The sequence below is a fragment of the Myodes glareolus genome, chromosome 9 (genome assembly GCF_982192425.1).
Source record: "Myodes glareolus chromosome 9, mMyoGla1.1, whole genome shotgun sequence".
In the NCBI taxonomy this organism is placed as follows: Eukaryota; Metazoa; Chordata; class Mammalia; order Rodentia; family Cricetidae; genus Myodes; species Myodes glareolus.
Genome location: NC_142034.1, coordinates 90298453 through 90324921, shown reverse-complemented (window position 1 = coordinate 90324921; position 26469 = coordinate 90298453). Strand labels below are relative to the sequence as shown.

The window sequence follows — 26469 nt, the reverse complement described above, 5'->3', positions numbered from 1 at the left end:
ACCATCCTTCAACAAGTGGGCCTGGACTGTTTAAGAAAGGCAGCTGAACTGGAGCTTCAGAGAGAGCTAGGAAGCAAGCCAGCAAGCAACAATCCTCCCTGGTGTCTGACTCAGTGCCTGCTTTAGCGTAAGATGAAATAACCCCTTTTTCTTCCCGAGTTGCTTTTGGTCATGGCGTTTGTCACTGTAACAGAGAATAAACTGCAGCACAGTGTCTCTCTTAACTGACGCCATTTGCGGGAAATGCTCTCCATTCTTAGATCAAGGGGAATCCTCTCACAGAGTGGGAATGCTGTACGAGGAAGGTTCCCCTTAGCCATCTAAGCTTCAGGGTTCTCAAAAGTAAAACCGAGAAGAACCTACCTTCTGGAATGTTCTGCCATGAACATGAAATAAGAGAATGCCTATAAATCTTGTAATGCAGCCCTTGACAGATAATAGCGCTTCCTTAAATCTTTTCAAGGATGTTGTTAGAAAAATTTTAGTGTGCTATCACTGGAAAAAATAATACACATGATGTTGAACCCAAGCGATCATTTTATGGTTATAAAATAAAACTCCTTGATCAATCTTTGGACTCTACCCCCTCAGCAGAGAGGCCTGGTCCTTCTTTTCAGCTCTGTAACCCCTACGGTCACACGTGGGGCTCTGGGTTTTCCATCTTGGAGTCTTGGGAGGGGCAGTCTTGTTAGACAGGAGATGTTGTGACACTGTGGCCCCAAGAAAGTGCTAGTAACCCCATGGTTACTAGTAATCCAAATGGATGGACTAACTATCCCTCGTCATAACTTACCTCTCCTGAGCAACGGAGTCATGGAAGAAATGATTGAGAGTGTACGAAATAGTTCCGTTTATTGATTAGAACAGGGTATAAAAGTACAGCATTTCACAGGCATTCTGGACGTTCTGGGAGGGACATGCAGTGTGGGCTTGAGCAGGGGATGAACGGAGAGAAGGGCCAGACCATGGACAATGGTTCCCCTCCCGGGCGTGTTAAGAGACTTGCTCTGTGAGCACGGATGCTAATGTGGGAGAACTATTACTCCCTACCTCTGGAAACAAAAGATGTGAGCAGTTTGGGTCATCTGATGACACCATGCTTGATAATTCTGTCCTATTCTACATGTGTTAGGTGCTGCCTCTCCCAATCTTGTCACAATACACTCTAATTGTTCTGCATAACACTCTTTCTTCCCACCAGAGGAAGAGAAACAGGCACGTTGGCTTGGGAGGCCACCAGAGGAGGGTGGACATTTGGCTCAGGTCCTCTGGCTTCCAGATTCCTCCGGGTCTGCCCGACTTGGAGGCAGTGAGTCGGGGACACATAAGCATGAAACTGTGCACTGCTGTGTGAGCTCGAGAAGAGGGGCCTTCCACAGGGCGGCAACATGAAGAGATGGGCATGCTTCTGAAACAAACTCAGGTTTCACCTCGTCTCTCTCAAGAGGAGGAAGGAGAGCGAGTTGGCAATCAGAGACTGAGCCACGCGATTCCAGGTTTTGTAGAAAGTCTTCAGCAGAGAATTCTTCCAAAGTGGAAAAGGTATTTCTGTCCCAAGAGTTGGTGTGTAGAATCAGAACAAGGGCAGATCAGGGCGCTGAGGTGTTTGTTCAGTGTCTCTGAGAGCAGGATGGCGAGCGTCCTTCGTTACATAACGTTTTGGAACAGCTGTAGGGATCTCATGATGTTGTCATCCTGGGAAGAGAGTGGTGGGAGAGAAGATGGTTAGAGACGTCTGAGGCTCTTGCCTGAGTGTGTAGTACTCAAGAAAATCTCAAGAGTGGGGGTCCCATACTAAGGGAAGTGTGCAGCAGCATTGGCTACATGCAGGGAACAAGAGGCAGAGATCTAGCTAGCGCTTTGACATTTAGGAGAGGAAAATGCATTGTTTTTCTTTAAGATGCTCTGTCAATGTGTTGTATCAAATGATTTTCTATATCCGTGGAGATGATCACATTTTTCCTATTTATTTTACTATTGTAATTATTTATACTGACTAATTCTTGGATGTTAAACCAACCTTCCAACATCCCATCTTAGGGTTATAGTCTCATCAAGCAAGCTGAGAAGGTCCTCTTGTATTCTCTCTTCCTTAAGAGTGATATCATTTCTTCCTTACATGTTTGCAAGAATGCTATAAACTATTTAAGCCTGTCATTTTCTCTGCAGTAAAGTTTTAAATTACAGATTCAACGTTTTTAAGACATAGGGCAATTTACATTTTTGTTTTCTTTTTGTATTAGTTTTTATAAGATATGCTTTGTAAGGACTTCATACATCTTAGGCAAATTGTCAAATTTACCAAAGAAGTTATTGTCTTTTACTATCAGAAAACTGGCAGGAGATGTTATTATTTCTACCTCTGATCTCAACTATTTGAGGATTTAAAAAATATTTCTCTTTTTACTTAGCCTTGGTAAGCAATTATCAGGGTTATTTTGTTTGTTTGTTTGTTTTTTGAGGCAGGATTTCCCTGTGTAACGGCTCTGGCTGTCCTGGAACTCACTCTGTAGACCAGGCTGGCTGTACAAGGCTCTACCTACCCCTGCCTCCTGAGTGCTGGGATTAAAGGTGTGACCACCAAGCCCAGATTTCTAAGGTATAAATAGTGAAGGTGTAAAGTTCTTAAATCTTTGCATATTAAATGCCACACTTCTACATTTTAATCTAAAATATAGTGAAAATATGAAATATTAAACTTTGTGAGATGTAAAGCAATGCTCAGCTAAAGCAATAGTTAAGGAAATTGACCCTGTATGTGCGTGTGTGTATCCCACTGAGTTTAAGATTAAGAAAGCAGACTTTTAAAAGAGAAAAATCAAGAGAGACAAAGTTGATGGTGAGGATCCGAATCTTTGTAAGTTGCTAGGGGTTCTGGAGTCAGGCAGCTTGTGTTCAAGCCTGGAACCTTTCACTTCCTACCCATGGTACTTAACCTGTCTGTGTCTCAGTTTCCCTGGGTATACAGTATGGTTGCATATAATGTCCACCCACGGCAAGGTGGTGGGAAAAGCGAGTTACATAAAGAATTGCCGTGGATGGTTCTTGTGTGAGGAAGAAGCTCCAAAAATCACTCTCATCTGAAAGTCAGGAAAGAGCCCTTCTGTCAGGCATGGTGTGTGACATTAGCATGACAGAGTTTAAAACCCATCTCTGTCACTCCCTGTAGTGTTAGCCACACCTCCTAACGCTGGAGTGCCCCTGTCTTCTCTCCTGGAAATGGGTATGAGAGGCACAGCTGCTTAGCCTGTCCATATGATGAAATATGAAAGCATTTCTAATTCCACAGGTGATGCTGCTGACCCGATTCTACTCTCCTCGGGGTGCTTCCTTCCAGGTTCCTAGGAAGTTCCTCGGGATCCCCAGACAACTAATGGGTGAACACCAAGCTCAGCGGGGACACTCTAGGGCAATGGTAAGGGTCAGTGTCGAGCTGGGCGGTGGTGGTGCACGCCTTTAGTTCCAGCACTTGAAAGGCAGAGGCAGACAAATATCTGTGAGTTTGAGGCCAGCCTGGTCTACAGAGTGAGCTCCAGGCCAGCCAGAACTGTTACACAAAGAAACCCTGTTTCAAAAGACAAAAGACAAAAACAAAAACAAACAAAGTAGTCAGTGTTCAGCCTGTCCTAATTGTCAGCTGTCTGGAATACTGTCAGGTGGAGCATCTGCCAGGAGGGTTTTCATGTGAATGAAACTTGGTTAGCGCTCTATGCGTTAGGGAAGCTTAGGCTGTACTTTTGTGGAATGAGGTGGACTATAAACCTTTTAAGTAGACAAAGTAACTATTTCCAGCTCAGTGCCCGGCTGTGCCAATTTATTCATGAGACTTAACCAAAGCACGGTCCGGGGAACAGTAGTGCAGGGTCTCCTCAGCAGTGTGCACAAGGGAAGCCTGGGCTCTGACCCGTGCAGGCCCCACCTGCACAAAGAGTTTTGTTTTGCATAATCAAGTCCTAGCAGCCTTGGTACTGAGTATTTGCAGCGTGATGGCAATTTCTAGACCCTTCTAGAATGTCTGGAATTGTAGTTTGCAGACACACTTTTGAAAGAACTTCAGGCAATTCTCTGTTCACTGGATTGAGCATCGTGTTGAAGGTCTTCCAGCTGTGCCTCTGCATCTCAAGAGCAGGCACAGGGGTAGCGAAAAGGACAGGCTCACCTATTTAGCAAATCTCAATCTATGAAGGCTTTCTGGCCTTCACATCTCCTAGACCTGTGCTTCTTCTATCTGCTCATCTTGTGCTGAGCAGGCCAGGCTGGGGTGTGGAGATGCTGGGCTTCTGAGTCTAGGGTTGCAGGTGTGTGAAGATTTCGGACCCCTCCCCCACAGTCTCCATGCTCCGGATCCCAAAGCCAAGAGCAACTGTGTCCCGAGATCCGTCCTTACCTCCTGACAGGATTCAAGAAATTCATCTAAAGTTACGATGCCATCTTTATTTTTATCCATTTTCTGAAAGACACAATAGAGAGGTCTCTAAAGAACCTGGAATTTCACATTTCAGAATTTTCTCCGTGCTAAGCCCAGAGTTACAATGGTCTTTTGTGAGTTAGTTGGTTCCTCGTTACGGTATTATGGTTCTCAGGAGCTTCCTTACTTCAAAAGATTGGTCCCCACACTAACCTTATTGCTACATTATTGCTCTGATGACATCCCAACATGGAGTAGTCTGTTTCTGTTACTGCAGCAAAAGGCTGAGGGTGGGTGCTGTAGAAAGAAAAGAGACCTCCTCTTCTTACTGTTCTAGAGGCTTAAGAGCTCGACACCAGTTTCTGTCTGGTGAAAGCCTCATGAAGGACGGCACCATTTTAGTGGGCACGCGTGGAAGAGGTCACACAGGCAAGCAGGAAGCCAGAGAATGAGGAAGAGCCAGCCTTGCTTATTCAGTTCTGGCCCATGGTATCTGCAGCACTCGTATCTCTGAGGCAGAGTCCCGAGGACCCAGTCAACTTCCATCAGCTCCATCCATTAAGGATTCCATGACCTTAAACACTGCCGTGCTGAGGACCAGGCTCCCATAAACCTTGGAGTACACCTAACCCATTTCCAAACCACAACACCCGCTCCACACACTTTCCGCTGGCCTCTCTATCTGGCAGAAAGAATGCTGGGCACAGAAGGTTCTGGTCTGTCTCTGTGCGGATTTTCTGTGTAATTTTTCAAGATATCAGAGAGATCTCTTTTCTTAGCTGCAAAGTGGGAGGCTTGGATTAGAGTGAGTTGGCATTTTTAAAAAGTACTTTATATTGTTAGACTTTTAAAAAAATATTTATTTATTTGATATACACTGTTGTTTTGCCTGTATATACTCTGTGTGACGGTGTCAGACCCCCTAGAACTAGAATTACAGACAGTTGTGAGCTGCCATGTGGGTGCTGGGAATTGAACCCAGGTCCTCTGGAAGAACAGTCAGTGCTCTTAAATCGCAGAGTCATCTCTCCAGCCCTGACTTTTTTTTTTTTTTTTTTTAAGGACACCACTCTCCACTCAGTCATGAGCAGTGTCCACCCATCCTTTACTAAACGCTCCACTTAGGGATCTTGAAGTCTGGCTTTACCGCTTTAATAGGTTCCGTTTATTTCCCTTTGCAGCCCAGACAAACGTGCTCAGGAAGCACACAGATGCAAGGAATGAACTCTTCTCTACTCAAGTAGAGAATTTTGAGAATTTTTATGGCCCCTAGCATTTATAGTCAATGATGTCATACCCTCTGTTCTCTTCCGTAACAGACCCTGGTCTGCCTCACATCTATCAATCATCTATCAATCTACCTATCAAACATCTACCAATCAGTGTAAGCCTGTGCACAGGAGCATACGTACCTGGAAGAAGACATCCACGTGCTGCCTGGGAGTATCCTCTTTGAGCACAGGATAGGTGTATTTCCCCATCATGTCGTAGATGGCCTTGACTATGTCCATCATCTCCTGGAAGGGGACATGGAGGCACACACTGTTGGGACCATGAGGTCACACCTTCTTAGGGGGGCAGAATTTAGGAATTTTTAAGGGTTCCTCTTGTCAACCAGAGTGGTTAAGAGAGCTGTTTTAAAGAGATGAATGGGAGCTAGAGGACAAGATGGAATCCCCGCCTCAGAGAAAGTGGGGGACTCCTTCCTGACCTCAGATGTCTTGGTGGTTACCTCTTCTTGCTGTGTCCTCAGGGAGGGGCAGCATTGAATTCCCCATTCACAGACTGAGACAATGGAGTGTTATTCTGGCTTAAAGACAATTTAGGCTAGCCTTTTAAACACCCTCATGGGTTCTGTTGCTATTTTAAGTAAAGAAAAAAGTAACTAACATAAGGATTATCAGCAGGACACTTGAGGTTTTCTCTAAACCTATAATTAATAATTTTAAACTTACAGAAAAGTTGCAAAACTAATATGGAGGGCTCATGTAAACTACCTCTTACCTAGTTTTCTTTAATATTAAAACTTGTGAAACCATAGAAAAGTAATTGAAACCAGGAAATTAGCATGGCTACAATATTACTAGCTAAACCATTGAGTTTATTGATATTTCATCCATTTTCCCATTGACACTTTTCTACTCAAGATTACACTTTGTGTGGAGCTGTGTGCTCTTCATGTTTTCAGGACCCTGACATGCATGATGGGCATGTTGCTCAGTTGTTTTGTAGACGGTCTCTTAGCTTGTGCAAGGTTTTGTAGCAGTGATGGATGTTCTGTCCTGTCAGTGCACCATCAGGGAGATACGCGGTGTGGCTATGCCTTGTGATTGGTGATTATTTGATTATTTGATTAAGGGGTTGTCTGTCAAGTCTGTGAGTTTAATATTTGTCAATACACCTTGAAAGCAAAAGTGATCACTATGGTATTTGTTTGATGACAATTCTATATTACTCTTAAAAAGTTAATGTTTTAGATAAGAGATTTAAAAATTCTCTATGATTCTTTTGCTGTTTTAAATTAGGACAAGGGAGCCAACAGCCAACATCTACAGCATACTTGAGGCTTTCTTTAAGTAGGTTATTAATAACTGTAGATGTACTAAAATACTTCTGTAAGCAAGAGATGCCTATTTTCTTTTATGTATTTAGTTCTTTGAGATTGTGGACATCTATTATATTTTGCTGGTGACAATCCAAGATTATCATGTTTTGTTTTGTTGATTAATTTGCCCTCGTATTGGCTTATTAAAGCTCCTCCAGGCCGCTGCCTGTAGCTGTCAGATCTGCCCCAACCAGGATTCAGGCATTTTCTATTTCTCCTTTCCCAGTTCCAAGACAAATAGACTGGATCTTTTTTTTTTTTAAATGGATAAAGGTATTTAGGAAGAATTATCAGTGGTCATTTCTCCAGGACTGCCCCAGCATATTTAACTAGGAAATGGATTTGTATCCACATATCCGTTTCAAGAGAAGCACTTTACTGGCCTTTCATATCCATATGGTCGTTGAGTTCTTTCCTGCTTGAGAACTTTTTATCAAAGAAGGGACAGAAAGACCAATTTTGGTTGTTTGGGATTCTCATTGCCTGCAAACGTGATAAGAATGTTCCAGAATGATTGCTAGGAAGACGCCTCAGGAATCTACTTAATCACACTTGTGTCCACCCCACCCTTAATTCTGCCACCTAGAGATGTCTGATAGACATTAATGGTGATAATTCTGTCTACTTTGTTCATTACAAAAATGGAATAATTAGTAGGTTTGTTTAACAATGTGATGGGAAAATGTATTGATTCAAGGTTGAAGATCAGATGGCATAAAACCCATCTGAGGTTCCTTTATTTAGGTGTTGTGTAAAGTAGTATTTGAATATCTTAATTTAGAGTATCATGCATGTAAGTATGTGTGTAAGAACTTAGATGTTCATGAGCTTTGTCACACACATTGACTAGTTCTTTTTTATTCTTATTTTTTATTGAGCTCTACATTTTTCTCTGCTCCCCTCCCTACCTCTCCCCCATTGACTAGTTATTACTGAATTAGCACAAACTATTTGCTCACCTACTTCGTTCATCGTGTTTATTTTTCATTTAATTGTGAGAGCTCTTTATATACTTCGTGGGATGTATACATTTACTTATGGGAAATTTTAAAGTATGCACCATGTGCTAGACATGATGCCAAGGAGATGCAAGGGAAGCGGATGTGAGGCCTTCTTTAGCTAGTGCTGGGAAGACGTACCATCGCTTTCTACAAGTTGCAAATGTTTTAATAGCTGTGCCACCTGCTTTCCAATGTTGCTGATGGCATTTTTTTGAGGTTAAGAATATGAAAATATTCAGAATGACATCATTAATACTTTTCTTTGTGTTTTAATCTTATGCTTTTCCCATTCAGGTTTAGCTAGGTGTGACACTTATTTCTCTTCTGGGGAGAGACAAAGTGTTTGTCTCATCTTTCAGCTTGTGGTCCGACATGAAGGGGAGCCAGGGCAGGAACTCCAGGCAGGAGGACGCGGAGGAGCACGGCTCACTGCCTCACTCGCTATATCCCTAGCTCTTTTGTAGCTAGAGGTCACCTGTGTGTCTATGACTGACTTACACGTGTGACATCCAGAGCATTCGTTCACTCTCTGAGACAACACCAGAGCTAGCCAGTTTTCCTGGGGTTAACTATCACATTATCCACATCTCTTTATTCTGGTCCCTGGGTTCTTTCCATTAGGAATTGAGTGACCATTGGCTCCCAGCTTCCTCCTCTGTTTCCCCAGTCTGTCTGTCTCCCCTCATCTCCTCACATACCATTCCATAGTATGTCATAGTCCTGTTTCCACTTTTTGAAAATGATCTTTTCTATCTTTAGCTGGTGACTTTTCTTATGTGCTAGGTCTCTTCTCAAACAGTAATTTTATTTTGGTTAGAAACAAATAAATTTTAAATTAGAGATCAATAGCTATTTTTACAATATTGTCATCTTCATAGTGGACTTCCCTTCATAAAACGTCAGGTGTCTCCATTTAGACTCCCCCCTCCACCCCCCGAGTTTTTCTGAAAACGTTATCTTCATCTAAATTATGGGTATTTTTAAATGCTCATGCACATTACATTTTACTGCTGCATGATTAGAATATCTTAGTTTTAACTTTCTAAATAGTCCTGAGACTGGGCCGGCCACTTGATTTCTGCATAGATGTTAATCGCTGGACATGGTCTGAGTTCTAAATTGTTTAAGTCGTTTTTCTCGTCTCTTTCCTTCCTAAGTATGAAATCATGTCACTGCTGAACAGGAAGGCACACACTTGTAATCGCAGTCCTAAGGAGGCTGAGGTAGGAGGATCACCATGCATTCAAGGTCACGTATTCGCTGACCTACACAGTGTGTTCCAGTCGGCTGGAGCTACAATGAGAGCCCTTGTGGCTGGCAAATAAATAAATAGAAGAAAATCGTGTCATTTGCAGAGGCTGCCCTAGCTTTCCAGATGTGTGCTTCTGACCCGTTGTTTTTAAAGAGCTTTTAGAAGTACGAACAGATGATGTGGGTCAATAGCAAGCACTCTGGCCTTCACCTCGGCTGCAGCTGAGTTTGTCTGTGATGTCACCACGCAGTGGGAAGCTGTGCAGAAGGCTGAAGCACATTCTACTATGCCCATGATGCATTTTAGTCCTGTTTTATTAGGAGTTTAAAAACTGATCAAGGACATAGGGCAAACTTGATGGGATATGATTTTAGAATCACATGGTTTGGTCTTTTGACGGGCTGATGGGATGAATTATTTAATAGGCATTCTCTAATGTTGAATTCCTTCTGCAGTAGACCTGCTCCTTGCCATGCATGCTCCTTTAACTAGAGTGTGAGGATTAATTTCCCGGCACTTCATTTAGAATTTGTGATATGTGCTTTACGTGAGATGGGATCCTTGTTTTCTCTTATATGCTTTGCCAAAGCTCTTTACTTTTTTTCATTCAACGCGTTTGGAGCGCTTCCTATTGTCCAGGCGGTCCTATCTTCGAATGAGATCTCCCTTTAAGAATGAGGTTTATCTGAGCATGGTTTGCTTACTGCAGACTCACTCATTTTAAGTGTCCTGCTCGATAAACTTTGGCAAATGTCCACAGCTGTGCCACCTCCACACACAACACCTGCATTAGTTTTTATCTCAAGAAGCTTCTACACTGTCTGCCAAGCCCTGGCATCAAGCCATGGCTGATGAAACTTTGGTCATTAAAGGTATTTTCACTTACTAGAATTTGAGGCAAATGGAGTGATATTGTAAGTCTGAGCCTGTCTGTATTGAATGCACATAATGGGTACAGAAACCATGCCCACCGTTGCATGTGACAGTGATTTATTTCTTCTTACTGTTGAGTACCCACTGGATGGGTAGCAACAACATACTTATCTGCCATCCTGTTGAAAGACATTTGGGTTGTGTGCAATTTGGGGGCTATTGTGAATAAAGGTAGCCTGCAAATCTCCACGTAGGTATTTATGGAATTACACATTTTCATTTCTCTTAGGTAAATATGTAGGGGTGGGATTCATGGCAATATTCACTAGTAAGCAGATGTTAGCTTTAGGATTTTAGTTTTTCTTTTTTATTGTGTAAATATAGTGAATGACATGGGTTTTGAGTGTTAAACCGACCTTGAATTCCTAGAATAAGCCTTACTTGGTTACCTGATACTGTACTTTCTAATGTATTGATGCATTTAGTTTGCTAATGTTTACAGAAAACTTGTTGTATTTGTAATCATGAGAGCTAAGGACAGTTGTCTCCTCTATAAAACCTTGTTAGAATATTGTTAGATTTGTTTTTAAAAAGTTGCCAGGCAGTTGGGGGAACACGCCTTTAATCCCAGCACTTGGGTGGCAGAGGCAAACAGATCTCAGTGAGTTTGAGGCTAGCCTGGTCTACAAAGTAAGTTCCGGGCTTACTACAAACCCTGTCTCGAAAAATGAAAAAAAGTTGGAAAGTTCCTTCTGCCTCAGTTTTGTAGGGTTTCTCTTAGGAGTCACCAGCAAGCCATCTGAGGAGCTTAAACTTTTCCTGAGTTTTTCGTTGAATTTCATTTCTCTTAGTGACAGGAAGCTAGTCAAATTTTCCTGCTGACTTTGAACCACCTTTAGTACTAGTGTGTCTCGAAACCTCTGCTGCGTACCAGCAGCCCCCAGTAGGCGGAGTGTGCTGTCTACCCCAGTCTTCCAGTGTCTGAGTCTGATAACCTTCATGCTTCATTATGAGCTTGCAGCCCACAGCAAGCTTTTCTGTTTGGAGGGCGCATGGAACTCCAATTTCCTTGAGAACCCCTCTAGTGGCTCTGACTTTTGCCTGGGACACTTTTCCTGGCTTTTGCGGGTGATCGGCCCTGGCATGGCAGTGCATCCTTAGAGAGGCCCTTGCCACTCCTACCTGCCCTACATGTTGCTGCTCTTGTTCCTCCTAGTCCACGACTCCAGGACAGCGGGGCCTGACCTGATTTCTCACTGTTGGGTCTCCAGTACCCAGAACTGAATGAGTTCTTAGATCTGTGTTGGACCCCCATGGCTGAGTGAACAGGGAACTTGACTGTGTAGATACTCTGAGAGGAGAGCCTTGCCAAGCTGAGAGCAAGTTTAGAGACGATCTCCACAGCTCTGTGTATTTATGTCTGAGATATGGGAGCTCAGCAAAATGCCCCAGATGTTAACGTCAAGCCCCAAAGGCACATCAGTTTGCAGGAGACATCCAGGTGACTTGAGTGACAGGCCATGAGCAGCTCACGGACTAAACACACGTACTGAGGCTCTAAGAGCCAAGCGGTGAAGATTCTGAAATTCTCTGGGATTTTTCTTTTATTAAATTTTTTTTTTTTTGAGACAGCTGCCTACCCCTCCCCGGTCTTCCCCTTCTATGGCTTTATTAGACGGAATGGGCTGGGCTGTGGGTAATGAGATCTGATGGTCGTCACCTATGCCCTAAAGAACTCTCTCTTCTATTCTGGGCACTCACCTCTTTGTTTATGTAGCCGTCTTTATTGATGTCATACAAATTAAATGTCCACCTTAGCTTTTCGTGGACTGTCCCTCTCAGTAAAATAGACAGAGCCGTCACGAAGTCCTAGGAAGTGGAAAGGCAAGAGTAAAAGTTAATCCCTGAGCCATCGCATGGCTGGAGGGAAGCCTCACCCCCAGGTTAGACTGCTGTGCTTTTTACAAAATGGTGCCTCCCACATCCTCCCATCAGCTAGGTGGAAATGGGAAATGGCAGCAAAGGACATCCGTCATCCATTCCCCATACTACAGCTTCTGATGCCCCTTTTGTATGTGTGGACACCCCAAGGCCGTAAATTCTGCTTTCCCTGTTGATCCTAACCCATGGCTGCAATGGTTGTGTTCTAGTGGCTTTGAGCCAGGCTGAAGAAGCATACTGCCCGTGTTCAACCCTCCCAGCCCCCGCCCCGCTTGGCCACTTGCTCTCTCTTTGACCTTGGAAAAGCTACTTGACCTGTGCCTTATTTTCTTCTGTAAAATGATAATATAACTCCCACTTTGTAGTGCTATTATAAAAGTTAAGCAAGTTAATAAATGCAAAATGCTAGCTCCAGAGGCTACCACCCAGCCTGCGGAGCACGGGAGCTTTTAAGTTGTCTCCATAACCCACTCCCAGTGTCTAGGGGGCAGGGGAAGTCTCCTCTCTGTCCTCAGGCGATGTTTGTTAAATGAGTAAAGTTTTTTTTTTTTTTTGTCTTAACTGTATAATTAACTATTTCCTCCAGGAGCCCCAGATTTGGAGCAAGAGGCAATGAGGAGCCAGGAGACAACCAAATCATACCTCGAACTTCACAGAGCCTGTCTGGGTGGTGTCGAAGGCATTGAAGAGGTAATGAGCATACATGCTGGCGTCTGTAAATGGGAGGGAAAAGCAGGTGAGCTGGGGGCCAGTTTCCACAGAGGGCAGAGACAGCACTGGAAAACAGGCAGGTGGGACCAGAGAGAAGGGAGGGAGTATGGATCGAGACCCATTTGCTCAGCCCCTGGAGTTTAGGCTAGAAGCTAAAGTTCTAGCAAAAGGTTTGGCAGGTCCTTGGCTCTCTCTACCTCATCATCTTGAGAATGGTTCCCTGCCTGTTTCTCTGTATGACCTGTTTCTCTGGGCATTCCCTTGTGAGCAGGGATCTGAGCTCGGATCCAGGATGTTTCCATAGAGCCGTGCCTGTAGACAGCTGACGAAACATCTTTGAACATCCATTCCACATGCGAAGAGATGCTTTAACCTGGAGCCTCCCTGCCACATAGTGAAAACAGCATCCCCGTGGCCTTCATAAACTGGGAGCCTGGTGCTAGCGTGACATGAAGCTACTTCTCCCCAACACAGAGACCCACACCAGGGGGACACCTGTGTGAGGCTGAACAGACTCATGGTTGACAGGGCCCAAGAAGGATGTGGTACACTTGAGTATCTTGTTAGAACCCAGAAGAGGTGTTCCGCAGCTGTCCAGCTGACACTTGTAGGCAGGTGACACAAAAAAGTCACAAGAGGAAGGGTCTCCTGAAGTGTGAAGCATTTCCAAACTGGGCAGGTGGTGGGGGTCCATTGCCCTCAGTAACTTGGCTTTGTAGGTGAGTACAATGTCACACTGTCCACAATTGATTTTGATTTGTTGATTTTTTTATGGTCTGTAGTATTTACTAATGTTGTTTACAAATTTTAACCTGTCTTAGCAATTTAGTGAACCAAGATGTCAAGGATTTTGTCCCATATACGTTCTTTTCCTTGTCTGCCACACATAAGCTGTGTGATCTTGAGTAAATTGCTTCAAGTCTCTGAAACTCAATTGTTCCTTCTGGGGTCATGACACCTGCTTTCGAGCCCTGATACTTCCTGATACTGCACTACCAGCCCTTCTTGTGGAGTGGGTTCATTTCCCCCCAGAAAATCCTGTATTTCTGTCGTAAGGGGAAGAAAGAGCTCACCCTAAGTTCTCCTCAGACCCCGAGGAAGACGGAGACAAAGACTGGGGGTAGTCGGAGGAAGGGAAGGCTGATCATCGGAGAGGATGCTGGGAGGCTATTTTCCAAGGATCTACTCACCTCCATGAGGGAAAAACTGCGCGTAGATCTGCTTGAATGTTTCTTCATTGACCACGCCACTGGGGCACTCCTGTGTGGAGCGGAGAGCAAGTGAGTGGGAAAGGTCTGGGAGGCTACACTGGGGCACTCCTGTGTGGAGCGGAGAGCGAGTGAGTGGGAAAGGTCTGGGAGGCTGCACTGGGGCACTCCTGTGTGGAGCGGAGAGCGAGTGAGTGGGAAAGGTCTGGGAGGCTGCACTGGGGCACTCCTGTGTGGAGCGGAGAGCGAGTGAGTGGGAAAGGTCTGGGAGGCTACACTGGGGCACTCCTGTGTGGAGCGGAGAGCGAGTGAGTGGGAAAGGTCTGGGAGGCTACACTGGGGCACTCCTGTGTGAAGCGGAGAGCGAGTGAGTGGGAAAGGTCTGGGAGGCTACACTGGGGCACTCCTGTGTGAAGCGGAGAGCGAGTGAGTGGGAAAGGTCTGGGAGGCTACACTGGGGCACTCCTGTGTGGAGCGGAGAGCGAGTGAGTGGGAAAGGTCTGGGAGGCTACACTGGGGCACTCCTGTGTGGAGCGGAGAGCGAGTGAGTGGGAAAGGTCTGGGAGGCTACACTGGGGGGTGGAACCCGGACAGGTTCCACCTGCCTTCTCATGGGCAGAGCCTGGGCAAAGAGCTGTGTACTATTGGGTGTCTCCAGGGGGGCCTTGGAGGTAACCCCACCCTAAAAAGCTACTCTGTAAGAGAGGGGACGTCATCACAGCATAGGTTCTGTCCTGGGAGAGTCTTGGCTTTAGAGTCCGAAAGGTCTAGGTTTGGATTCTGGTTAAGCCTGTTCTAAGTTTTGTGACTCTGTCCAAGGAAGCCTATGATCTCAAACACACTTACTCACTGACTTCTGTGAACTTCCTTTCTCCCATGCTCCTTTGCTAAGAGCCTGGCTGTCTCTGTGACTCACAGAAAGAGAAGCGTCCAGCCGTTGGAGAAGAAAATCTGGTCCCACTGGACTAACTTTCAGAGAAATGAACCCAGTGACTGACATCCAGGCTGCTATACCACTCTTCGTGGGCCTCGCTGGCACAAATCAGTAGAGTTCAGTCCCTTCACTGTTGGGACTCCCAACAGAGGGTAAAATGTGAGTGTTAAGCTAAGGTCAGCACCTGGGCTGGGAGGGCTTCTCTGAGGTCACCCCATCCCGTGGTACCTTTGCGTAGGGGGTGAGGTTCCTATCTACTGAGACCTTGTCCTCCTGCGAGCTTTCTTTCTTCCCAGGTGCGGGTTCATAGCGGAGGCCTCCTTGAACCTCTGCACACAAGGGACTCCCTTGGCACCAAAAGAGCTTTGCACTGTGGGAAATCACACCAGGCCTCAGAGCCTCCCGGGGGGGGGGGGATGTCTTACATTTTTGAATCCTCGGTAAAGGACTTGCAGCTCCCTCTTGGTGAAGTTCGTCTGGGCCTCAAGCTGCTCCAGCCCCTCGGGCCGGTGGCAAACCATGGTCATCTCTAGTTCATCCTCGATCTTGTCTGGAAGCAGAGGGGGTGGCGTCAGAGCAGGGCCTCCTTGGTCTCTGTCACACCATGGTCTGATGCTGGGAACTGAGACTTGGGGTTGGGCAGGGTCAAAATGCAGGGGTTCCTGGGCCTTGAACCCCACTCCCTAGCCATTCACCGTTTCACAGTCTGCGCACTGTGTTACTGTAGGTGTGACAGGCACCAAGGGGAGGGAGCATCAGAATCTCAGATTGGGAGACGAGGGTAGAAGTGTGCAAACGCATTCACACAGAAGCTTCTTTTTCAGACTGCCTTCTTTGCATATTCAAATTAACGCCCTCTGACCCTGCTTTCTGTGTAGAGACACAGGTAACGGAGCAGAGTGAAAGCTTCCAAACAGTAAGGGGGAACAAATCACACCTATTTTTAAAAAGGATACATTTTCATCATGTGAGCAAGCAAGGGAGATGCTAGGGAGACTTAGAACGCTCAAATTATGGTATGTTAAATATGACTTTAAAGAATCTGAATATATTTTAAAGGGTATTGTTTTATAATATCTTCTAGATGTCCTTAAGTACTCGGAAAGTGACTTCAATTTTTGTGCTTTGTAGAAATTAAGGTTTCCTTTCCAGGGTGTTTGAAAGGCTCTACGAATGGCCATGGATAGTAGGGGTTCAACTTCCAGCATGTGCACCGAAGTGGGGGTCTAATGCTGTGTGCAGTGAAAAGGGGTCTAACACCGTGTGCGCTGAAATGGGTGCACTGCTTGTTTACGAAGGGCCCGTCGGCCAAGTCTACTCATCTTCCCTCAAAGTGGATCAAAGTTCACCCGTCAGTGGGGTTTCCAGGAGTTTCACCACATGCAAGGGATGCGTACTTTCCTCTGGGCCCTGCCGGAATGCTTTCTGTAAATTTATTCCAGCCAAGGATCATTGACCATCTGCCTGCCCTCCTCTGCCCGCTGCTGTCACGCAGACATCAGCGAATCATCTACTGAACAGTTCCAACTTCCGCCTGGTGAAGACTAGGGTGAGATGGGCAGGCTGCTGGGACACGCCCACCAGGCTGCCCTATGCTCAGTCAGAGAGGAGGCAGGCTGGTTTGCATGGCGGAACAGGGTGAGTCGGTGCAATGAGTGTAGGCACTCTGTAATCAGGGCTGGGTTCTCTGTGCCAGATTTTCTCTGCTGTTGTCACGTTCTCCTTTGGTACTCAAATCCCAGTACAAGACAAATCCATCAGAATTGCTATCTTGCGCAGGGTCCCAGCGGTAACAGGTGTCAGAGAAAAGCTCCAATAAAGTGGCAGCGAAGCTAATTGTTATCTTTCTTACGTGCTGGGCAGCACATATCTCCTAATCCTTCTGGGATGGAGGCAGAAAATGAGTCAATATAAGTAAGAAACTCTGTTTATGTTACATTGTGGCAAGTGGCCAATTTCCTCATAATGCTTACAGAGCCTTTAATTATTGTTAGGTTTGCTAATGAGTTAAGGACTAACTTCCTGAATGCAGGAGGTTTTTGTGGAAGTCAAAGAGAGAGTGGAAAGGGGAGGTCCCTAGAAGTGTAATGCGGAAAGCTCATGGGGCCTCAGGAGATCTCCAACTCATCCCAAGAAATAGCTTGCAAGTTAGTCCTAGCACAAAAACGCGTGTATCTTTAGCTGTGTGTATCTGAAGAAACTTAGTCCGAAAGGGCTCTAGAGGTTTATAACAACCTCCACATACTATCCCTTAACGACTCTCTGGGCATGCCCAGGTAGCCTCATGAAGAAGAATCAACAAAATTATAATAAAATATAAATAAGGGCCAGGCGGTGGTGGCGCATGCCTTTAATCCCAGCACTTGGGAAGCAGAAGCAGGTGGATCTCTGTGAGTTCGAGGCTAGCCTGGTCTCCAAGAGCTAGTTCCGAGATAGACTCAAAAGCTACAGAGACACCCAGTCTTGAAAAGAATCCAAATATACATTAAAATAGAAAATTAAATTTTAGAAAGAAAAGATTTGATGTTATAGTGTCTACTTCCAAATGTTCATCTGACCCAGAATAAAATCTCTGTCTCTCTGTGTGTTTGTGTGTGTGTGTGTGTGTGTATGTGTGTGTGTGTGTATGTGTGTGTGTGAGTGAGTGTGTGTGATCTCCCTGTGGCTGGATTCCTTATAAGCTTAGGGAATTTCTTTGCAAACAATTAAAGGATTTTTTTTTCAACTCAGAACCAGCACTCACTTATCATCTTGCTTAAAAAGTGCTAATTATTGAGATGGCAACTATTAAACTGACTTTATTAAGATGATGTCACTCCTTCTTAACCAAGGATAGGCTTGCTGTCTGGGAGGCAGGACTGAGTTCCGGATTAAAGAGATTCTGTAGGCTGTGAATACTCAGTTACTGACAGCCCAGCTTTGGCTTTCTGGCTTTGCCCTTCACTAATAATCAGTCTTGGCCACATCCACGACAGGAGAGACTCTGGTCATCGAGGCTGAAGGTGTAGAGAAGTAGCCACCTATGGATACTAGGGGCTTAAACCATTAAGTAAAAATGTAACTTATGTAACAGTCCAGTATACATATAAATGCATGCAAAACCTCTGTGAAACATTTGGAGGTAAAACACCATGAGGCAGTGCTGTCTTTGGTGTGAGATGGACTTTAGCCTTGGCAAACCTGTGCCGCTGGGACTCTCATGAGTTACGGCCTTTGGCAGGAAAACAATTTAACTTGTCCACAGCTTTTGCAGCTGTCTAGACTTGCCCACATTTGGACATTCCTCTCTTTCATACCACCGTGCAGCCTTTTGTTCTGGGCCACTGTACATACATGCACGGGGAGTTTTAGAAGGGTAATTTTCACATTTCTTCTATAGCCAGTCAGGGACTCTCTGGATGTCTCTAGGCAGAACCAGTAGAGAGGGGACACAGGCCCAGTTCCCTGGTTCGGCAAAAGCAGAATTAACACCCAGGGAGCCTCCTTACCACGTTCGTGCGTTGTGAGTCTTCAATCCCATGTGCTGCTCGCTGTATTATTTTCATTATTAAAGAAAATGATGAGCTAATTATTAAGTCAGACTGAGTTGGAATCAAAACTAATCTTGTGGTTAATGCCTTGGAAATTTGCTTGATAGAGATCATAAGAGTTATCTTCTCTTTGTAATGTTCTAGTAGAAATCTGTTCACTGCTCTTATGTGACTTCGTGTTTGGTCGGGGGCGAGGGGTCTGGTGCCCTCCCCACCTGGCATTTAGAAGTCAGTTATTTTTATGGAGAAGGTGATTTTCTAACTACAAGTGGCTCACAAGGCGGTGAAGGTCTGCCTCTGGGGGTGAGTGTGAGCCGGAAGGATGATTGTAAGGGCTGCTACAGTGGAGAACCCCAGACAGCACAGTGTGTGAGTCCGAGGAAACGGTTTTTAATACGTTAGGGTTTGGGAGTGGTTCTGGATATAGGGTGGATGAAAACTTTAGACCCTCTTAGAAAAAATTCGTTACATCAAGGCTCCCCATATCTCCAGTAAGTTCTGTATATTTTAAATAATCAGAGCCCACACAAAGGTCTTCTATTGGCGATCTCTCCCAAGCTTGGTCACTAACTCTTTTTGACTGAGGCTTGGGTCACTTAGGTCAACAGTGAAAAAGCTGGACCTCGATTTCAGCCAGTTTAGAACTCCGCCATTAGATTGGGCTGCCATATGTCCCCACAGTGGCTTCTACTCCACTGGAGCACAGAATGTAAGCTGGTGTGTGATCAGCCTGGAGGGACACCCGCTCCTAACAAATATCACGCCTTTGTACAAGTCAGCTCTCCAAACTGAGCAGTGAGGACCCACATCTGGGGGCACATCTGGCACTGAATATCTTCTCTGGCTGATGGCGAAGGCCATGGCCTAAAATATGACCATTTCCTCTCTTGCCTAGAATACAGTTTCTCCAGTGTGTGTGTACGTGTGTGTGTGTGTGTGTGTGTGTGTGTGTGTGTGTGTCGGGGTGGGGGAGGGAAACTGGGTTGCACTTTATATCCACCCATTCATTCCATTCCATTTTTAAGGCTACAAAATAATGGTCCTTAGTTTGAATGTAGTTCAAAGGTAGATTTTGTTTGTAAGGAACACACAGAAGCTCATATTTTATATGAAACAGACGAAATACATTTAAAACGCATTGCTAATATTTAGAGACAAGAAATCCATGACAAAGTTTGTATTTCTTACTTCACCTCGAAAATCTTGATTCTCAAATTCTCACCAGGGCGTCATCTACTAAAGCAAAGCAGGGACTGGACACTCTGGTTAAGTAGAGTCACCAGGAACCCCTGCCATTCACTTAGAATCCTTCCTTCCTTCCTTCCTTCCTTCCTTCCTTCCTTCCTTCCTTCCTTCCTCCTTCCTCTCCTCTCCTCTCCTCTCCTCTCCTCTCCTCTCCTCTCCTCTCCTCTCCTCTCCTCTCCTCTCCTCTCCTCTCCTCTCCTCTCCTCTCCTCTCCTTTCCTTTCCTTCTGTTGTTTGAGACAGGATATCTCTGGCTGTCCTGGAACTCATTCTGTAGACCACTCTGGCCCTGAACTCACAGAGATCCACCTGCTTCTGCCTCCCGAGTTTTGGGATTAAAGGGATGTGCCACCACACCCATCTTCACCTAAGGCTCTTTTTAGTGCCATTATACTGCTGGTGTGACTTGAAGACATTGACTCTGGAACTTCACGCAGACTTGCTTAACCTCTTCACCACCTGCGTTTATCCTTTCTTTATTTAAGCATTCCAGTTTTTTTTCACAAAAAAACTTGAAGCAGATAATAGGAACTAAATAATAGAATAAAAACAGATAAAGAAAAACTGCTGATTCAATTGGAGGTCTGGACCATGTTGAGGGAGGGGAGGAGAACAGAGAAACTCAGATCATTTGTTCTAAACAGTTAATATACTTAAGCGATAATTCAGCTCTGAGCTTTATTTAATAGACATTCAATTACCATGGAAGGGAAAAATACGAGTCTCTTAGAAGGAACAAGGCTTTCTTAAGCCTCAACCCTAAGAGAACATCCCTAGCTGTTTCTACACAGACTGAGTTTGCTGACAAGGAACACAAAAACCTGGTGAATAAGGAAGCTAGTTGCAGAATATATACTTGATGGAGATGTTCTTCCTTCCCAAGTAATGTAACTGAGACAATCAAGTTAGTGCAGATTTATTATTATTTTTTTTACCTCTCTGATACTGGTAATACCACCAGGCGATGTCTAGGAAAAAGTAAGAAAACATTTTACCAAATCCATTCATTTAAAAAGCACAACAAAGTTTTATTGTCGTTGGACAGGCATTCTGAGGAAGTTCTGGTCACCATCCAGCTCGACCTACGCCAGGGGCCTCTCTCATCAGCAGAGCAGAGTCTGGATCTCCCATCCCTTTCCCACAGTGAGAGCAGGCACGAACATTGGGTCACCTCCCAGTGCCCACGCTACCAGCAGGGCTCATCCCGCATGCTCTGAGCCATGCAGTCATGCAGCCTGGAGAGAGATGGGATGGCACGTGGCAGAGGATGCACAGATGCGGATGGCTTCTTGGAAGTACGCACAGGTGTGGTTGAAGAGTGGCTTTTAGGACACTCTCCAGCACGAGAAGGCCCCATTACCCCTCTCTTCTTTGTGATTAAGCTATGGGCCTTGTAGGGTGATGCATCCCTTCGACCACTATGGGTGAAGCGTCTATCACCACACATCGATGGATTACAGTTCTGTTTCCCGCACTCAGAAAGCTTACAAGCTACACAAGTTGGCTGCTCTCCTTTCTTGGGTGTGCTAAGCAACTCAGATGTAGAAAAGAAAATATATTATTGACATTACGAATTAGCATATTGGGGTATATGACGGAGTGGATGCAGGTTAAGTCTTTGACTGTGCCATGCATGAAACAACTGGAGGAAAACCCCCCAGGGCAGGTGAGCTGGGGGAGTCCAGCTCCCTCCTGTTGGCCTTTCCAGGTCTATGTGCTGGTCCGTCTTGCTTTCCTCTGTGGGCTCCCATTTGAACTGTCTCCTGTCTTGCTAGCACCATTGACCAAAGGTGGTTCAGACAGTCCAATCAGCATCCCCTGTGTGTTTTAGTTCCCCCGCCCCCACAAGCCCAGACTGGAATGGTTTCTGTCCACGTTGTTCCCAAGAGTGTTAGCACAGAGAGCTGGGTTTCCATCGCCTCCTCATCTGTGTCTGTGGGAGAAGTTCATTTTTACTGGATGTATTTGACCCTTTGATCATTTTGGTTAGTGGCATTTGTGTGTGTGTGTGTGTGTGTGTGTGTGTGTGTGTGTGTGCATGTGTAAATGTCATGGCACATACGTGCAACTCAGAGGACAACTTGTGCAGTTTTTTTTTTTCCTTCCACCATGTGAATCCCAGAGATCAAACTCAGGTTATCAAGTTTGATGATAAGTAGCGTTATCCCCTGAGCCATCTCACCAGTTTTTAGAACCGTATTTAAATTTTTAATTATTCAATCCTGGCCTACAACCTTCTGGCAGAAGGCTCCTGCTCTATCAGAGGCTATATCCCAGGTAAGACACCATCCATCACCTGCCAAAACCCTGAAGCCCCACCCATCAGTACCCACTTGCACCCCCTTCCCTGGGCTTCATATTCTGGCCCTCAACCCCTGGCAGAGGACTCTCATCATATTGGAGGCCATGCCAGTACTAGGAAACCCTGGAGCCTGCCCAGCAGTTCCCAACAGTAATCCTCCCATGGCCTCCAAATCCCAGCCCACAACTTGGCAGACAACTCCTTCTCCACTGGAGGCCACACGGGTATTAGGAGCCAGAGACCACACCAGTATCCAGAACCCCAGAGGCCACACCAGTTCCCAGAACTGCAGAACCCCAGAAACAAAGCTAGCACCCAAAACCTCAGAGGCCAAGCAGGCCATCAAAACTCTGGAAGAGACATACTACTGGATCAGAAGACTTGCTGGTCACAGGTCTCTCAGGCCAGAAGACCAGAGAGGAAACAGGAAGCAAGGGGGAAAACATCCAAAAAATCCATCCAACAAAGATAAACTCAGAAATCAGCACCTAAATTGATAATAACCCTAAACCCAGATGACTAGAGGCCAGAATAAGAATATAATCAATGACATCCAGGACAATATGATACCACCAGAGCTACCTGTCCTATTACAGAAAGCCCTGGCTATTCCAACATAATGTAAACACAAGAAAATGACCTTAAATCCAGTCTTAAGGCCCTTTAAGAGAAAAATGAACAAATCCCTTAAAGAAATGCAGGAAAACACAAATAGATAAAGGAAATAAATAAAATTGTTTAAGGCCTAACAATGGAAATAGAAGCGATATAGAAAACAAAAACTGAGGAAATTCTGGAGATAGAAAATATAGGTAAGTGAATAGGAACTACAGATCAAGATCACCAACAGAATACAGGAAATGAAAGAGAGAAACAGGCATAAAAGATATAATAGAAGAAAGTGATATAGTGGTCAAAGAAAATGTTAAATATAAAAAGTTCCTGACACAAAACATCCAGGGAATTCTGGACACTATGAAAAGGCCAAACCTAGGAATAATAGGAATAGAAGAAGAAGATACCCAGCTCAAAGGCCCAGAAAATATCTTCAACAAAATCATAGATGAAAAATTTTCTAACATAAAGAACAAAATGTCTATAAAAGCACAAGAAGCTTACAGAACACCAAATAGATTGAATCAGAAAAGAAAGTCCCCTTATCACATAATAATCAAAATACTAAACATACAGAAAAATAATATTAAAGGGGAAAAGTGAAAAAGATCAAGTAACATATAAAGGCAGAACTATGAAAATCACACTTAACTTCTCAATGGAAACTCTAAAAGTCAGAAGGGGCCTAGACAGATATGCTGCAGACTCTAAGAGACCATAGATACCAGCCTAGACTACTATACCCAGCAAAATTTTCAATCATCATAGATGGAGAAAACAAGATATTCCATGACAAAGTCAAATTTAAATAGTATCAGTCTATAAATTCAGCCCACCAAAGATGATAGAAGGAAAACTCAAAACTAAGGAGGTTAAACTACACCCATGAAAACACAGGAAATAAATAATTTCACACCAGCAAAATCAAAAGAAAGGAAACACACACACACACACACACACACACACACAAACTCTCTCTTACACACACACACACACACACACACACACACACACACACTGCCACCACCACTACCACCACCAAAATAACAGGAATTAACAATCATTGGTCATTAATATCTCTCAATATCAATGGACTCGTCTCCCCAGTAAAAAAGACACCTGCTAACAGAATGGTTGTGAAACCAGGATCCTCCTTCTGTTTCATACAAGAAACACACCTCAACATCAAAAACAGATATTATTTCAGAGTAAAAGATTGGAAAAAGATTTTCCAAGCAAATGTACCCAAGAAGTAAATTGGTGTAGTGACTCTAATATTTAACAAAATCAACTTCAAACTGAAATTAATCAAAAGAGAGGGGGAAGGGCACTTCATACTCATCAAGGGGAAAAATCCATCAGGATGGCATTTCAATTCTTAACATTTATGCTCCAAACACAAGAGCACCAATGCTTGCATAGGAAACACTTCTAAAGCTTAAATCACACATTGACCCTCACATCTTGATAGTGGGAGAAGGCAATACCCCATGCTCACTAATAGACAGGTCATCTAGCAAAAATTAGACAGAGAAATACAGGGGCTAACAGATGTTATGAATCAAATGGATCTAACAGATATCTACAGAACATTTCAACTAAACACAAAAGAATACATTTTCTTGATGTGGAATCCCACTCTGTATGCTATGAATATGTTTTATTACCATTGGTTAATAAAGAAGCTATGCTGGCCTATGGCAGGGCAGAATATAGCCACACTGGAAGAGATGTACAGAGCGAGTAGGTGGAGTCAAGGAGACTCTATGTAGCTACCAAAGCAGGACGACTTCAGTACTGGTAGACCACAGTCTCATGGTTTTAATTAATTAATCATACATTGATTAATAGAAATGGGCTAATTTTAGATGTAAGAGCTAGCTTGGAATACACCTAAGCTATTGACCAAACAGTGTTGTAATTAATATAGTTTCTGTGTGATTATTTAGGTCTGGGTGGCTGGGAGAAGATAGGGCAGCCTTCTTTTACACTTTCTTCTCAACACTCATGGAACATTCTTCAAAACTGACCACATACTTGGTCACAAAGCAAGTCTCAACAGACACAGGGGAACTGAAACAACTCCCTGCATCCTATCAGATCACCATGGATTAAAGCTGTAATTCGACAACAATAGAAACAACAGAAGGCCTACAAACTCATGGAAACTGAACAACTCTTTCCTGAATGACTATTGTGTCAAGTAAGAAATAAAGAAAGAAAATAAAGACTTCCTAGAATTCAATGAAAATGAATGAGCAACATACCCAAATTTATAAGACACAATGAGAGCAATGCTAAGAGGAAAGTTCATAGCACAAAGTGCCTGCATTAAGAGCTTGAGGAGATCGTACACCAGTGACTTACAGCACACCCGAAAGCTCTAGAACTAAAAGAAGCAAACACACCCAAGAGAAGTAGATGGTAGGAAATAATCAAACTGAGGGCTGAAATCAATAAAATAGAAACAAAGAGAACAATACAAAGAATCAACCAAACAAGGAGCTCGTTCTTGGAGAAAATCAACAAGATAGCTAAAACTTTATCCAAACTAACTAATAACACAAAAAGAATATCCAAATTAACAAAATCAGAAGTTTTGAGAAGGGGGCCAAAACAACAGACACCAAGGAAATCCAAAAATTTAAATTGGAATTGGAAAATTTAAAAGAAATGGACAAATTACTTGATAGATACCATTTACCAAAGTTAAATTAAGATCATATAAACAATTTAAACAGATCTACAACCCCTAAGAAAATAGAGGCAATCATTAAAAGTCTCCTGACCAAAAGAAGTCCAGGTCCAGATTTAGTGCAGAATTCTACCAGACTTTCAAAGAAGAGCTAACCAACATTCCTCAAATTATTCCAAAATAGAAGTAGAAGGACCATTTCCAAATGCACTTTATGAGGCCACACTCACCTTGATACCCAAATCACACAAAGACTCAACAAAGAAAAAGAATTACAAACCAATATCCCTCATGAACACCACGATCAAGTAGGCCTCATTCTAGAGAAGCAGGGATGGTTCAACATATGAAAATCTGTCAATGTAATCCACCATATAGACAAACAAAGGAAAAAAAACCACATGATCATCTCACTAGATGTTGAAAAGCCTTTGACAAAATCTAACACCCCTTCATGATAAAAGTCTTGGGGAGGTCGTGGATATAAGGGGCATACCTAAACAAAATAAGGGCAATATACAGCAAGTTGATAGCCAAAATCAAATTAAATGGAAAGAAGCTAAAAAAAAATTCCATGAAAATTAGGAGCAAGACAAGACTATCCACTCTTTCCATCTTAATTCAATATAATACTTGAAGTTCTAGCTAGAGCAATAAGACAACAAGAGGAGACCAAATTGGAAAGGAAGAAGTCAAAGTGTTGTTATTTGGAGATGATATGATAGTATATGTGTGGCCTCCCCAGTTATACCAGGAACTCCTATAGCTAATAAACACCCTCAGTACAGTGGATACAAGATTAGGTCAACAATTCAGTAGCCCTCTTATGTACAAATGATAAAGGGGCTGAGAAGGAAACTAGGGAAACAACATCCTTCCCAATAGTCACAAATAATAGAAAATATCTTGGGGTAACTCTAATCAAGCAAGAGAAAGACCTGTATGACAAGTCTTTGAAAAAAGAAATTAGAGAAAATATTAGAAGATGAAAAGATCTCTGTGCTCATAGATTGGTAGGATTAACATAGTAAAAACAGCCATCTTACCAAAACAATCTACAGATTCAACTCAATCTCCATTGAAATCCCAACACAATTCTTTACAGAACATTGAAAGAACAATAATCAACTTCATAAGAAAAAAAACCAAG

At 43.9% G+C, this 26469-nt stretch overlaps 1 protein-coding gene across 4 annotated transcripts in view; it reads right to left on the bottom strand.

Annotated features, from left to right (window-relative positions):
* Nucleotides 1–826: 826 nt before the first annotated feature.
* The window catches only part of Kcnip1 (potassium voltage-gated channel interacting protein 1), a 378573-nt gene continuing 352930 nt past the window's right edge, over nt 827–26469 (bottom strand). For 3 of the 4 annotated variants that reach the window (XM_048436021.3, XM_087910714.1, XM_048436022.3), the window contains 7 exons: nt 15359–15483; nt 13982–14051; nt 12723–12793; nt 11901–12008; nt 5821–5925; nt 4388–4450; nt 827–1695 (listed from right to left, as the gene is read on the bottom strand). In XM_048436021.3, the coding sequence (XP_048291978.1) occupies nt 1648–1695; nt 4388–4450; nt 5821–5925; nt 11901–12008; nt 12723–12793; nt 13982–14051; nt 15359–15483 (590 nt within the window). In that variant the 3' untranslated portion in view covers nt 827–1647. Of the gene's footprint in view, nt 1696–4387; nt 4451–5820; nt 5926–11900; nt 12009–12722; nt 12794–13981; nt 14052–15358; nt 15484–20642; nt 20676–26469 lie in introns of all 4 variants that reach the window. The other variant, XM_048436020.3, reaches the window with a different exon arrangement.